Here is a 16,325-nt window from a genome sequence, read left to right as displayed (position 1 = left end):
AAAGGAACAGTCCAAGTAGATGAGGAAGCAGAGAAGTGGCTGGAACTGGATTTGAGTCAGAGCATAAGGACATCAATGGACTATAGGGAAAATTTTTTCACTTTGCATGTGACATAGCATAGTCCCAGGTGTGTGGCTTCAGGTAACATTTAACTACATGCTGGGCCTAAAATCTACCCTAGACCTCAAAGGGTAAGTGAGTACCAAAGCAGGCAGGGGAGGGGAGATTAAAAAAAAAAAAAAAAAAAAAAGGAAGAATCTATGATTCTGGAAAAGAGTTTTGAATTTCTAAAAGGAGCACTCATAGTTAAGCAAGAACCTAAGAAAAGTTGAAGGAAAACTGAATGGGGTTCTGGAAAGTATTGGGACAGATATAGAGAAAAGACTTTGAAATCTGCTCAAATGCATAAAATATCCACACTTGGGAGTTTCAGGGCACACAGTGGTATTCTCAGGGTTCTTCTTTAATCCAGCTTCAGTAAAAAGACAATACAAATATTAATGTAAAAAAATACATGAAAGCACATTATAAATAGTGTTACGGACCATTTATTACAATTTATGGAAAGACACTGAGTATGTGATAGATTCCTTCTTAACACCAGGGTCTTGCTTTGTGGTCTGCACAGTGAATGGTCAGTGTTCTGTTGGCTCCTCCTTCTCACTGGGGCCAATGTTCAGGCAGCCCTGCAACAAACAGCACAATGGCCAGCCTCAGCTACATCTCAAATGCCAAGATGGCTTTGCTTGCTTGAGTAGCCATAAGTTCTATAAGCATGGATTCAGCCAACCCTGAATCAAAAACACTCAAAAAATTTTTCAGTCAAATGACAATAAGTCGTGTAAGTTTAAAAGCATGCTATGAAAACTCTTTGTATATTGTATTATGTATTTATATAATCTAGAGGTGATTTAAAGTAATCAGAAGTTCTGTGCCTTGTATGTAAACACTTTCACACTTTGGTATCCTGGAACCAATTTCCAAAGATACCTAGGAACAAATGATACAATGTTCTCGAAACTAGGAGGATACTAATTATGAGGCCAACAAAAACTTTAAATATATTTTTCTTATTTACTTCAAGAAATGGAATTCTAAATGTATTCCCAGCTACTCAGGAAACTGAGCCAAAAAAAGGTCTCAAATGTAACACTTAACACAGACAACTTAATGTAACCCATTTCAAAAACATTTTTAAAATAAAAGATGGGGGAGTGTAGGCATGTAGCTCATTGTTAGAGTACTTATCGGGTATGCAAATGGTCCTAACTTCTATCCATGTCCTGTTAAAAATAACAGTTAAAGGCATATGCTTAATTTATATACAAAGGTGCTGCCTCTAGATGAGTTTTGCTGCATCATTATTGTTGCATTCTAAACCAAATTCAATAGTTGAGTGAGTGCAGAAGACAAATGAGATTCACTGGCTCCTTCACCAACAGGTACCATGGTAAGAAGGTGCTCCATACTGTACAGCTCTATTCTATCAGTGGTAAGACCTTCAGTGGATATCATTATGGGCTCTGAGTAAGGAGGAACATCCCATAGGACTTAACTGTATGCATAAATAGACTCATTTGGTCAGTTCATTTAGCTATCCCCTAGTTAAAAGAAAAAATATAATCATAAGAACAATCACTTTGGGATATTTTTACCCACTGAAGTCTTGTTTTTCTGTATTGAAAAAAAAATGTAGCCAGGCAGTGGTGGCACATGCCTTTAATCTTAGCACCTGGGAGGCAGAGGCAGGCAGATTTCTGAGTTCAAGGCCAGCCTGGTCTACAGAATGAGTTCCAGGACAGCCAGGGCTACACAGAGAAACCCTGTCTCGAAAAAAAAAAAAAAATTAGGATGCTATCAAAAGATCTTAGTAAATTCCTCAAGAATTGATAGGTATAAGAAAAAGAAAAAGGAAAAATAAGATTTGAAAGATTAAAAAGCAAAACAATCCACTCATAGGGCCTTTTGCTTGGTGAAGTTATTTTCTAACCTTATTAGGTGTGTTGCGACTTACTCTTAATCCCAGCACTCAGGAGGCTGAGGTAGGAGGACAGGAGGACAGGAGGACAGGAAGACAGGGTCTTTCCTGGCTATAGAGCAAGAGTAATATTTACTTTAGAAAATCTCTTTAAACAATTTCCACTTTTAGAAGGGAACCTGCTTTTCCTGTGTACTTGGACATGAGAGAGCAGTAATGGGAATCAAACACGGAGAAGTAAGCATGCATTGTTTGTGGGAGTTCCATCAGATGCTGACCTTTAAGCAAGGTCAAAATGCTTAGTCACCCAAATAGGAAGCCCCTTTAGTGCTAAGAGTCACTGCTTTGTGGGTCAGAACAATCTTTCTGTCACAGCAAGCAGCACTGTGAAAACCTTCTGGGTAAACTATGAAAAGAATCACATTGCTTTTAAACTATATGAAACCTGTGTGTGTATGTTTGTGTGGGGGGATCATGATCCATCCTTCTCTCTTTGTAGGTCTGTCTCCTTCTTCTCATCCTCCTCTTCTCTTCTGACAAGGACTCACTATGTAGTGAGCTGGCCTCAAACTCATAGTAATTCTTTTACCTTTAATCCTAGCATTCAGGAGGCAGAGGCAGGTGGATCTCTGAGTTCAAGACCAGCCTGGTCTATAAAATGAATTCACGGACAGTCAGGGCTACACAGAGAAACCCTGTCTTGAAACACCCCCACACATACCACCAAAAATGCTATTTTCCTTAGAAAATATTTTCCTTTTGATACATATACATACATATTTGGAAGAGGGTGTAAATATACATGCACACACCCCTGATTCTCAGAACTCAAGCCCTTGCTTCTACTATGCAGAGGTTCTACCCTAAGCAACAGCCCCAGCCACAACAGTTTACTTTTGCAAAAGATTTTTTTACCCCTCTTCTGAAGAGTCTCTGGAGGAAGTGTCTCTTTGGTCTGAGAAGGGAGGAATACATCTTGTGTTTTCCAAGTGTTACCAAATCTTCATCTTCATTTTCATTGAGGTCCTTGAAACATCCAGATTCAATCATCTGTATGCATAGAAGACAGGACAAAGTATCTTTGGAGATACCATGACAGGTTCTGTGATCTCCTAGTGTTATCACTTTTCACCTGGTACCTGACCTCACATTATAGCTCCAGACCATCTCTAGTTCCATGTTCCTAGACTCCTGGTTTCTGACCTCATGGAATAAATAAAGTGTCTCTTGTCCCTCTTTTCTTGAAGTGTACCACCCAAAATGCTAATTCCACTGGAGCCAAGCTACTAGCTAGGCCTGCGTACAGAGCAGGACTTCAGGTAGCAGACAATTCCCAAGAGCACCTTTTGCTCACCTCCTGTAAATAGGACCACAGCAGCTGCCATGCTTCTGGCATAGTCTTGGTTTACCCATGATCTAGTCCTCATGGTCAAGTCCCTTTACGTAAATTTACTTTGGAGACACACACACACACACCATTGTTAAAACTAGCATAGACCTACTCTGCTAGAACATGTAGTACCTCATTCTGCCAGGGAATGGTGACAGACCCTGTTGCAAATTCGGTGTAGAAGGCCTCATCACTGGTGTCCAGGTTGACTCCTTTCACCACAGAGAACTGCCCAATATCCAAGACATCCTTACAATAAACGGCGTGAGGCTGGGCACCAAGAACAAAGAGAGGCATCAGCCTACGAGACATCTTGAATAATTCTTTTCTTGTTTTGTTTGGTTATGTTTTTCTTCTCAAATTTTGAGACAGGGAGAGACAGCCTAGGCCAACCTTGTCTCACAATCTGGCTGCCTTGACCATCCCTAGTACTATATCTAGCCTATAAGACTGTTTTGTTTTAATTTTATATGCTGAGGATTAGACATAGGACCTGCATATGTTGAGCATATGCCACTTAACTACATTCCCAATCCTAAAGCAACTCTGAGCTCCCTTAATGCAAAAGAACAAGTCCATACATACTCCTCCCCACCCCTTCATTGCCAAGGCCCTCTTTTCAAACTAATTTTCTAATTTACACCATGCATATTCTGTGACACAGCAGTTCCTGTGTCACTTTTTTCAAGGAACTTTTTAAAAAAATATTTATTTATTTTATGTATGTGAGTACACTGTCGCTCTCTTCAGACACACCAAAAGAGGGCATCAGATGGTTGTCAGCCAACATGTGATTGCTGGAAAAGCAGTCAGTGCTCTTAACTACTTCTCCAGCCCTCTCGGGGAACTTTTAGTGTCACAGATCCTGTTGTATCTTTGTTCCAGCCCTCCTACACAGGTATTCATAAGCCCCTCATAAAGATAAAGAAATAGATTGCAAAGACTAAAGCTATAGAAGGATGGTGTGGTTACTTCTGTGGGAGACAGAGAGATCTGTGAACAGCCAGTGGAGACCACTGGCTGTGGGATCCCCCAATGACAGTTTTTACCCTGCTTCTGGCACTGAGCATCTATACTGGCTGGTTTTGTGTGTCAACTTGACACAAACTGGATTTATCACAGAGAAAGGAGCCTCCCTTGAGGAAATACTTCCATGAGATCCATCTATAAGGCATCTTCTCAATTAGTGATCAGGGGTGGAAGGACCCATTGTGGGTGGTGCCATCCCTGGGCTGGAAGTCTTGGGCTCTATAAGAGAGCAGGCTGAGCAAGCCAGGGGAATCAAGCCAGTAAGGAACATCCCTCCATGACCTCTGCATCATCTCCTGCTTCCTGACCTGCTTGACTTCCAGTCCTGACTTCCTTTGGTGATCAACAGCAATGTGGAAGTAAGTTAAGTAAACCCTTTCCTCCCCAACTTGCTTCTTGGTCATGATGTTTGTGCAGGAATAGAAACCCTAACTAAGACAGCATCCTACCTGCAAAGTACTTCCTCAGCATTTGGATGAAAAGTAGAAGCAACATTATTTTCTTTTTAATTTCTTTAAATTTATTTTTTACTCTTCATATTTTTGTTCCACATCCCATACCCTCCTCCCCACCTCCGTGTCTCCATGTGGATGTCCCCACCCCCAACCCACCTGACCTCTAAACTCCCTGGGGCTTCCAGTCCCTTGAGGGTTATGTGCATCATCTCTGAATGAACATAGACCCAGAAGTCCTCTACTATACATGTGTTGGGGGCCTATACTCCCTGTTTGGTGGTTCAGCGTTTGAGAGATCTCAGGGGTCCAGATAAATTGAGACTGCTGGTCCTCCTACAGGATCACCCTTCTCCTTAGCTTCTATCAGCCTTCCCTAATTCAACAACAGGGGTCAGCCGCTTCTCTCCATCGGTTAGGTGTAAATATCTGCATCTGACTCTTTCAGCTAAGAAGCAAAATTCTTGCTAGCAATTTCTCCTCTAGGATTAGGGCCCAGGCTTACAGCCTCTACCTTGGTACTGTTCTTAGGAGCAAAGCGTCCAGAGTTTGCTAAACTGCCTCCAAATGGGGTAATTTGTTTAAGACAAGGACATAGACAGTCTAGCCCCCTGTCCAGTGTGTTCCCCTTCCCTCTTCAGAAACCACCTTGGCCTGTTTTCCCTGTATTTCGCCCAAGCAGCCCCATCTCCAGACCTGACAGCCATATGAAGTCCACATTATGAATGCCTCATTGTCAGCAACACTTTCCCAGAATTCCAGTCAGTTTGTCTTCCTGCATGTCCTCTCCAAGCAGAGGCACTCTCTTACTCATCTATTTTTCTCCCCCTTCTCCCCCTTTGCCTTCAGCCTAGAACTATGCTGGAGATAGTGCACATGCCCTGAATATGTCAAATAGAAATTAGTTCCAAGGAAGTAGTTACCACTATAACAAATATTATGGATATTAAGCAAGTATATCAAGTCTGAAGAAGTCTTAATAAAAATATATTAACTATAGGTCTATCTTAATTCCATTCAACAATGAAAACTTTCCTATCTTCCCATTTTTAGAGTGTGTCTATAGCAGACTACTAAGAGTAGAGTCCAGGTTATCTTCACTTAATCATCTTTTCATCAATAGTTCACTTATAGCCAGGCAGTGGTGGCACATGCCTTTAATCCCAGCACTTGGGAGGCAGAGGCAGGCGAATTTCTGAGTTTGAGGCCAGCCTGGTCTACTGAGTGAGTTCCAGGACAGCTAGGGCTATACAGAGAAACCCTGTCTCAAAAAGCAAACCAACCAACCAAACAATAGTTCATTTATTGTATGTTATATTTACTAATATACTTATTATGTCCTATATTATATACTAAGCAGACAAGTGCCAGGCCCTGTGCTTTTGGAGGCATGACATTTTTATGCCAATAGCATATTCATGACGAAGCAGAGATATTGACAGCTCCAGTCTCAATAGTGTGTGAAAAGAATGGAGGGACTAAAGCATAGTCCCATATAAGGAGTGAGCACATGGGTGGAGGTAAACACAGCATTGAGGTCATAACAGGAACACTGGCACACAGAAGGCCTTAAAGGGCATGCCAAGGAGGTCTGAAATGGCACTGAGAATTGAAAGGCAGGGAGTCTGGCTACTCTAGCAGTGATAGACTGCACACACCAGGCCTGGAAGCCAAAGAGCTATTAAAGGTCTGCCTGAAGATATGGGAGTGGTAGGATAGAGGAGGAGGAAGAGAAGGAGGGAGGGAGGGAGAGAGGAAGAAGAAGAGAGGGGAGGAAAAGAGAAGAAAAAAGAAAAGGAGGGAGAAGGGAGGAGGAAGGAGTAAGCAGGAGGAGGGAGGAAGAAAGGGGAAAGCAAGGAGGAAAAAGGGAGGAGGAGGAGAAGGAAAGAAAGAAGAGAAGCAGAAATAACAGATCTCAGGTTTCATAGAGTAGAACCCACATGTATCAAGTATGTTTTAACAAAAGACTGTTATGGGAATCAGTGTTCTTGGGAACCTAGCTACTCTGGGTAACATACTTACATCAGGAATGAAAGGTGGATCTAACATATTTGCCTCCAGCCTGCTGAAGTTAATATCCTTGAATATTGGGTGCTGCTTTACAGCAGAGACTCCATCACTCTGGCAGCCCAGCCGCTTACGTGGGTCCTTGATGAGTAACTATATGAGAGAGAAACAATCAACTGAAGCTATTAGGATAAAAATATAATCGAAACTGTCTTTAACAACCCAGAGTCAGGGCTACACAGAGAAACTCTATCTTGAAAAGCCAAAAAACAAAACAAAACAAAACAAACAAACAAACAAAAAAAATCCCCACCATCCAAAGTAGTAGGGGGGCAGAAAGGACATATATCCAAGTTAATAACCACTGTAGTTCCTAAGTATCAACCAAACTGTACAAATTCAGACTCAAGTAAGTAGATTATGGTTTCACAGAGTGAAACTCAAGTCTTGCCGTGACTGATCAAGATGGAAGCTTGAAAAGCCATGCTTCCTGGTGAACCCCTTTAATCTCAGCACTTGGGCAAGGGCAGGTGGATCTCTTGAAGTCAACCTGATCTACACAGTGAGCTCCAGGCCAGCCAGAGCTATATAAAATCTGTCTCAAGAAAAATATGCCATTTGGGTAAATCAATTGTTAAGTAAAAATGTCATAAAAATTAAGAGATAATTACTAAGGAAATAGAGTTGTAAATTCAGAACCATTAGTTCAATGCTGTTGAATTTATAAAAAGAAATCATTAGAGTACGAAGGATCCCAAGTCAAAAACTTCCCAAGTCAAAAACTGAGCAAGCCTCCTTCCAGAAACTGTATATATTTAACTCTCTGTCTCTTGTCTCTAACACTATCTCTACTTTCCCCCCATTTTTGGTTTTATTTATGTATTTATGTGAGTTTGGGTACATGCCACAGTGCATGTGTGGAGGTCAGGGTCAATTTTCTAAATCAGGAGTTCTTTCTTGCATTCCATCTTTTTGGTTTGGTTTGGTTTGGTTTGGTTTGGTTTGGTTTGATTTTTCAAGACAGGGTTTCTCTGTATAGCCCTGGCTGTCCTGGAACTCACTCTGTAGACCAGGCTGGCCTCGAACTCAAAATCCACCTGTCTCTGCCTCCCAAGTGCTGGGATTAAAGGTGTGCACCACCACTGCCTGCATTCCATCTTTTTGAGGCAGTAACTGCTGCTTTGTTGTATGCTCCAGGCTAGCTGACCTTACAAACTTCCAGATCATTATCCTATCTCTGCTACCTATTCTAACCCTAGGAGTACAGGGATTACAAATATGTGCCACTACATCTGGCTTTTGACATAGATTCTAGTCTTGTAGCCTAAACTAATCTTGAAATCTTCATATGCATATCTGTACCTCCAGACTTCTGAGATTAGAGCCATGTGCCACTAAATACCCAAAAATCTCTTTCAAACATTTTTTTTTGGCAGGGGGAGGGTGAGCCAGGGTTTTACTATGTAGTTATGGCTATCCTGGAACTTAGATCTAGCTGCCATGAACCCACAGATATCTGCCTGCCTCTGCCTCCCAAGAATTGGGATCAAAGGTATGTGCCACCACTGCCTGACTAAAAGTATTCATTTATTTACATATTTATAGCTGTCACAAACTCAAATAAGCCTTTCTTCATACTTACTATCAATCAAAAAAGGCTGGGCCAAGTTCTTGTCCCTTCTCTGCTCTTGGGCAAGTTACCCATGTATATCCTAAGAAGCTTTCCTACAATCCATTTGGGGGGAAACTTAACCCATTGTTTAAGAACCAGTTGTTTCTCTTCACGGAGTTACTGAGCATGATGGCTGATTGTAGCTGTTAAACGGACACAATCTAGAATCACTTGGAAAGGGAGTCTTAAAGAGACTTGTCCAGATTAGGTTTACTTGTGGGCATTTTATTTTTAATTTTTAACTCTCATACATTATATCCCCACCCAAAAAAATAGAGCAGGCCTTCCAGGGTTATCAGACAAACGTAGCACAACAAATTATAGTAAGGCTAGGCACAAACCCTCCTATCAAGGCTAGATGAGGCAAACCATTAGTAGGAGAAAAGGGTCATTCTTTTGAGGGGTTTCTTAATTGAGTTAACTGATCAATAAACCCTTATTGAAAGAAAAATTTTAAAACTTCATCAAAGAACAGCAAAAGAAAAATGCCTATAGGCACCGTTTTAAGGTAAGCAAGTGACAAAAAAAATTTTAGTGTATAGGCAGCCAGCAGTTGGAAAAAGAAAAGAAAAAAAACAGCCCTAAGGCAGATGGTGCCCAATTGCTACTGGCTTGTTCTATGATTAGACTTGCCCTCTGGCATCACATGTTTCATGGATGATGAGGGTCCATATACGAAATTCAAATATGTAAGGTAGGTGTCAATCTGGCCGATGCTGCCTTTGGAGTTAGTGTATCTGTGATGATTTCAAGAAAAATAATTTGCCAGGCAATCTTCCCACTTCAAAATATAATAGAATTAAATATTTTATATGTAATTTCACATAAAATAAGTCAATGAACCAGACTCAGCAGCTGTTTTTTGAAAACAGTAATTTGGCCCCACTCTTCCTTTCAGTAACAGCACTACAGAAGGGGAGTCATGAATTTTCCCCAGGCTTTGCTCTAGTTTCCCAGTCATTTCCCAAGTTTGGGCTGAGAACTTTGATGGACTCTCACTGTCTGCCTAAGATGAAATTCCAGACAAGAACCAGGAAGGAGGTAGGTTCCTGAGAGGCCTGGCTGAGTTCCCCTCAACCTGGCCTTGCTGTTGAAGCAGGACTTTTACATTGGGAAGAGTGGCTATCCTGCTTCTGAAGACTGCCTTCCTACGTGACTACTGCCTTCTGAAACATAAAAAGAGAAGAAGTGAGTTAAACGTTGTTTCCCTGCCTCTGTGGAACCTGACCCACCATGCTGCAGATGGACTTGGCGTCCTCTGAAAACCTCTCGGAGTACTCCTCAGTTTCATTCTTCACTCTTCTTTCCAATTCCTCCCGGCTGACTTTTTCTTTATATTTTCTGAATGGAGAACGTCCCGCAATCATTTCATATATCAGACAGCCAAGTCCCCACCAATCAGGACTAAATGTATACTTTTCATGTTTGATAATTTCGGGAGCTATATAACAAATACAGGAAATTTTAAATTAAATTTTGGTTTTAAATATTTTCATAATTAATTCCAAGTAATACATTAATTTAATATTTGCTACAATATGATTTAAGAACCTTAAAAACATGCTAAGTTTAAAAAAATAATCATATCCAGGCAGTGGTGATGCTTCTAATCCCAGCACTGGGGAGCCAGAGGCAAGTAGATGACTGCTGAGTTTGAGGCCAGATCAATCAACAGAGTTAGTTCCAGGGCATCTGAAGCTACACAAATTAACTCTGTCTTGATCCACCCAACACCCCCCCAAAATAAAGAAAATCATAAAGAGCCAGAAATCATATGATTATATTTATATGGATCATATGATTATATAAAATATGCAGAATATACAAATTCAGAGAAGCTGAGCATAAATTCAAGGTTAAAAGACTTGGGAATAGAAGTGATAAATAGGAAGTAGTTGCTAACAGGTCATTAAAATCTGAAGTGAAGAATGTTCTGAAATTAGGTAAAGTAATGGTAATGTATATTGATGGATACACAACTTTGTAAATGGGCTAATATCTACTGAATTATATACTTCAGATAGTTGGGTTCTTTGATGTGAAAAGGATAATTGAAGCTGTGTCTGTATATCTATACTAAGTAAACTTGCTTGCTACAGGGTGAATAAAGTGATACTGGAGAGAAAGCTTGCCTCTTGGGGTGCTCCCATCACTCAAATGTTACATGGGTGCCTCAAGTGCAGTGTCATCTGTTCCCAAGTCAGAAGGAACCCCAGAAACCTACAAGGGGAGAAATGTCAGGCTCTGAAAGACCCATCATACCCTTTATCTTTGGAATAGTATGAATTTGATTAATTTCCCAGAGATCATATGGGTAAGGCTTGTATGGCCACATGCATGGACACTAGCTACATGAGACTTGTGTCTTTGCCTGACTGCCACACGACTACATAAACTCAGGACTCTCCATGGGCACCACTCCACATTTATAGAAAGAGTGCTGTAGAAGTCTGGAGGTGTTGGCATGTGCATTTAATCCCAGCACTAGGGATGCAGAGGCAGATCTCTGAATTTGAGGCCAGTCTGATCTACAGAGTGAGTTCCAAGACAGGCAGGGCTGGGCAGAGGAAACTTGTCTCAAAAAACAAGACAAAAAAGAAAGGAAGGAGGGAAGGAGGGAAGGAGGGAGGGGGAAGGTAAGATGGGAGGAAGGGAGGTAAGATGGGAGGGAGGGAGAAGGAAGAAAAGAAAAGGGCTGTAGACTAGGAAATTACTCATTCCCTCTAGATCACTGGTTCTCAACCTTTGGGTCATGGCCCTAGTAAGGTCGAAGTACTCTTTCACATGGCTCACCTAAGACCATTGGAAAACATGTATATTTACTTTGTGATTCATAACAGTAGCAAAATTATAGTTATGAAGTAGCAACAAAAATAATTTTATGGTTGGAGGGGTCATAACATAAGGATCTGTATTAAAGGGTCGCCAGCATTAGGAAGGTTGAGAACCACTGCTCTAGATCCTCAACACCATTTACTAAGAGACTGGATTAAATTTTAACATTGGAATGACATTTGAAAGTAATGCCATTTATGTTAGGAAACAGCCATTCTTTAGGGAAGCTGCATCAGTTGTCATTCTAACTCATGGGCTGAGCACTCATGGGCTCAAATGCTGTTGCACAGACAACTCAGATGTTGGGATTTTTCTAGCCTCTGTTTCCCCAATTATTCTATAAATTAAAGTACATTAATTTGGAGAATTGAGACTACACATTTTTTATAGTTCCAACTGGAGTTTTTACCTATGGTTCAGATTTCTCTGTTAAAATGTAGCTATATTATCAGCCACTTTAAAAAGATGTCTACCTTCTCTGTTCCCCCAGACCCAATCCCCCACTCTTATTCCCAGATCTGCAGGCTCCCTTCCACATGAATCCCACAGATCTTCCCTTTTAACCTCCTTATCCCTACTTGTTCCTTTGTCCCAGCCGCAAACCCCAGCAGGCACCCTCTGGTACCCCAAGGCAAGTCCTGCCAGAGAAACAAGTAGGTTGACAGTGGATGCACACCTCTCCTGCTCCTCCTGATCCACTCCCAGCCCCACCCCAGGCTCATTCCCAGCTCTGTAGCAGAAAACCTGCTACAGTTTCCCTTTCTTCTCTGACCATAGACCAAACAGATCACAAAGATCTCCTCCAGCCTTACTCCTCCCAACTCATCCCATTATCCCAGCCGCCAGTCGGCATACTCTGGGAACACCTCAGCTGAGCAGGCCAGGGAAACAGATCCAGAGGAAATTTCCTACCAGGCATTACAGTTACTACACTCTCTTAAAGTCCAGGGAGTTAGTAGAAACCAAGGAAAAACACTCATCCAGCAGAGACAAAAACAGATATCATAAAGACCTATAGTCTTCTCAATCCCAGATAACTATGCAATCAATATAAATCAGTATAAAAATGCAATCAATAACAGCCAAGACAATATGTCTCAACTGAAGCCCAGCAACCTTACTACAGCAAGCACTGAATACTACAACATAGCTGATGCCTTCCCCAAAAATGACCTTAAAATATATGAAGATGCTAGCAATCCTTAAAGAGTAAATGAATAAGTCACTTAAAGAAAGCCAAGAAAAAAACAGTTAAAGAAAATATGTAAAACTGTTCAAGGCCTGAAAATGGGAATAAAGAAAACAAAACTGAGGGAATTCTAGATATAAAAAATTTAGGCCGGGTAGTGGTGGTGCACACCTTTAATCCCAACACTTGGGAGGCAGAGGCAGGCAGATTTCCGAGTTCGAGGCCAGCCTGGTCTACAGAGTGAGTTCCAGGACAGCCAGGGCTACACAGAGAAACCCTGTCTTGAAGGAAAAAAAAAAAACTCAAACAGGAACTACAGGGCAAGCTTCAGCAAGAGAATATGAGAGATAGAAGAGGGGAATCTCAGGCATTAAAGATATGATAGAAGAAATAGATACATCAGTCAAAGAAAATGTTAAATCTAAAAAATTTCCTGACACAAAACATCCAGGAAATCTGGGACACTATGAAAAGAGCAAATTTAAGGATAATAAGAATAGAGGAAGAGGAAGAAACCCAGCTCAAAGGCCCAGAAAATATTCTCAACAGAATCATAGAAGAAAAAAATTCTAACCTAAAGAAAAAGATGCCTATAAAAGTACAAGAAACATACAGAACACCAAGTAGATTGGGTCTGAAAAGAAAGTCCTCTGACCAGATAATAATCAAAATACTAAACATACAGAGAAAAAGGAAAAGGCCAAGAAACAAACAAAAGTATCTATTAGGATTACATTTGCTTTCTCAAAGGAGACCCTAAAAGCCAGAAAAGAAGTAATGCAGTCTCTGAAACCCCAAATACCAGACCAGACTACTCTACCCAGCAAAACTCCCAATCAACATCAGGGAGAAAGTAAGATATTCCATGATAAAACCAAATTTTAACAGTATTTATCTACAAATCCAGTCCTACAGAAGGTGATAGAAGGAACACTCCAACACAACCATCAAAGCAGAGGGACTAAATAATCCCAGACCACTAAAATTCAAGGAAGGGAAACACATGTGCATGTGCACATCACACCAAGACCACCACCATTACTACCATCAACAATAAAATGAAAGAAATCAACAATCATTGGTCACTGATATCTCTCAATATCAAGGATCTTAATTCCCCCAATAAAAAAGGCACAGACTAATAGAATGAATGGGAAAACAGGACCCATTCTTTGCTGTACCTCAACATCAAAGACAGGTCTAAGAGTAAAGGACTGGAAAAGGATATTCCAAGCAAATGAACCAAAGAAACAGCCTGTGGAGCCATTTTAATATCTAACAAAACAGACTTTAAGCCAAACCAATCAAAAGAGATTGGATCTTCCAGAGTGTGGTCATTCTAGGTCCCTTTTTGTGAACACTCCATAGCCTCAGTAATAGTGTCAGGCTTTGGGACTTCCCCTTGAGCTGGATTCCACTTTGGGCATGTTGCTGGACCTTCTTTTCCTCAGGCTTCTCTCCATTTCCAGCTCTGAAGTTCTTTCAGACAGGAACAATTATGGGTGAGAGTTGTGACTGTGTGATGGCAACCCCCTTCCTCATTTGATGCCCTGTCTTCCCAAGATCTCTCAAACACTGGACCACCAAACAGGCTGCATACATGAGGTGATATGAGGCCCCCAACACATATACAGCAGAGGGCTTCCAGGTCTGTGTTCAATCAGAGACGATGTACCTAACCCTCAAGAGACTGGAGGCCCCATAGAGTTTAGAGGTCTGGTGGGGTGAGGGGTTGGGGGTATGGACATCCTCATGGAGACGAGGGTGGGGAGGAGGTAAGGGATGTGGAACAGCCAGAGGGTAGATTGGGGGGAGGGGAAATAAAATCTAGATTGTAAACAAACAAACAATCAAACAAATAAATAGATTGGAAAAGACACTTTGTATTCATCAAAGAAAAAAATCCACCAGGATGACATTTTAATTCTTAACACAAAGGGCACCCACTTTGTAAAAGAAACACTACTACAGCTTAAATCACATATTGATCCTCACACACTAACAGTGTAAAATTTTAGTACCACACTCTCACCAATAGATAGGTCATCTACACATAAACTAAACAGAGAATGCTGGAGCTAAAAGGCATTATAGACCAAATGGACCTAACACATATTTACAGAACATTTTACCCAAAATTTCTCCAAAATTGACTACATACTTGGACACAAAAAAAGTCTCAACAAACACAAGAAAATGGAAATAACTCCCTGTATTCTATAAGACCACTATAGATTAAAGCTGGGCATCAATAGCAGAAACAATAGAAAGCTTACAAACTCATGGAAACTGAACAGTTCTCTACTGAATGAAAAGTGGATCAAGACAGAAGTGAAGAAGATGGGATAATCTACCTCAAGATACAGCTATCCCACTATTGCAAATATACTGAAATGACATTTTATCCTAATACTTGCTCAACAATATCCATTGCTGCTCTATTTATAATATCCAGAAATTGCAAACAACCTCAACAGAAAAGTGAATAAAGAACATGAGGCATTTGCACAATAGGGTCTTACTCAGCTCAAAAAAAGAAAGGAAGGAAGGAAGGAAGGTAGGTTGGTTTTCAGGCAAGGAAATAGAACTAGAAAAAAATCATCCTGAGTGAGGTAATCCAGACCCAGAAAGATAAATATGTATGTAGTTTGTTATATTTGGATATTAACCATTAAATAAATTATAACTAAGCTACAGTCCATAGGCCCAGAGAAGTTAGAGATAGTGGACAGAACTTGGAGAGACACATAGATCTCCCTGGGAGAGGGAAATAGAAGAGATTTTATGGGTGGACTGGGCAGGGGTTGGGAGGTAGAATGGGAGGATCATATGGAAAAGGGTCAGAGGAAGATGGGATAGAAGAAAGTTATCAGGGGCAAAGACAGTAAGAATTGAAGGCAATCCAAATGAAGTCCCCAAATAATGAGGGAGTCAGAACTGTTAATGGCCATGTCTTGTCAATAAATGAAGCTTTCAGTGCTGGGACTAGGTATCATCCAATTGAGTTGTTAGCTGAAAAAGTCCCATGGAAATCCCAAACAACCCAGGCTGTTACCAAGACAATTGGTTGCTCTCCACAAACTGACAACAAGGGCTAGTTGCTGAAGACAATACCCACATAACTCATTGAAAATGTAGAGATCAATCTGGTGCCTACATAGAACCTTTGCTCCCGTTTTGTAATGTCTATGACATTACATGGGAAAGTATTCTGCAGGGTACCAAAAGAGAAAAGCAAACAGTGACCCAACCACAAATCCTTGGTCTGCAGTAGTGACACAAACCTTGTGGGAGTAACCAACCTATGTCTGATTTGACTTAAGGCCTATTACATACCCATACCCAACACTGATTGGGTGACCAAGAATCAGAATCTAGATATCCTAAAAACCTAATAATCAAATACTACTGGCCAAAAAAAGGTAACAATAAAATAACTTCTAATGATATTCTCCTATATTCACAGTTCAATGCCTTTCAGCCATCATCAGAGGGGCTTTTTCCTGCAGCTGATGGGAACAAATGCAGAGAGCCACATTACACACACACACACACACACACACACACACACACACACACCACACAGAGAGAGACAGAGAGAGAGAGAGAGCTCTAAACCAGATATTTCCATCAGATCCCTCCCCTGAGAGCTCAGAGAACCCCTCAGAAGAAGAGGCAGAAGGAATAGGGGGATCAGAAGAGACAGAGAACACCAGGAGAACAAGGTCAGGAGAACAAGGTATATATATATATATATATATATATATATATA

The 16,325-nt window shown here is 40.9% G+C and overlaps 1 protein-coding gene across 8 annotated transcripts in view; it reads right to left on the bottom strand.

Annotated features, from left to right (window-relative positions):
* Nucleotides 1-533: 533 nt before the first annotated feature.
* The window catches only part of Grk4 (G protein-coupled receptor kinase 4), an 81,897-nt gene continuing 66,105 nt past the window's right edge, over nucleotides 534-16,325 (bottom strand). For all 8 annotated transcript variants that reach the window (XM_031341087.1, XM_031341083.1, XM_031341084.1 and 5 more), the window contains 5 exons: nucleotides 9,762-9,970; nucleotides 6,873-7,010; nucleotides 3,502-3,639; nucleotides 2,895-3,029; nucleotides 534-687 (listed from right to left, as the gene is read on the bottom strand). In XM_031341087.1, coding sequence (XP_031196947.1) covers nucleotides 637-687; nucleotides 2,895-3,029; nucleotides 3,502-3,639; nucleotides 6,873-7,010; nucleotides 9,762-9,970 — 671 coding nt within the window. In that variant the 3' untranslated portion in view covers nucleotides 534-636. The remainder of the gene's footprint in view (nucleotides 688-2,894; nucleotides 3,030-3,501; nucleotides 3,640-6,872; nucleotides 7,011-9,761; nucleotides 9,971-16,325) is intronic.

The sequence above is a fragment of the Mastomys coucha genome, unplaced genomic scaffold (assembly GCF_008632895.1).
Source record: "Mastomys coucha isolate ucsf_1 unplaced genomic scaffold, UCSF_Mcou_1 pScaffold22, whole genome shotgun sequence".
Classification (NCBI taxonomy): Eukaryota; Metazoa; Chordata; class Mammalia; order Rodentia; family Muridae; genus Mastomys; species Mastomys coucha.
The sequence above is the reverse complement of the archived record's forward strand: the minus strand, read 5'-3'. Positions and strand labels throughout refer to the sequence as shown.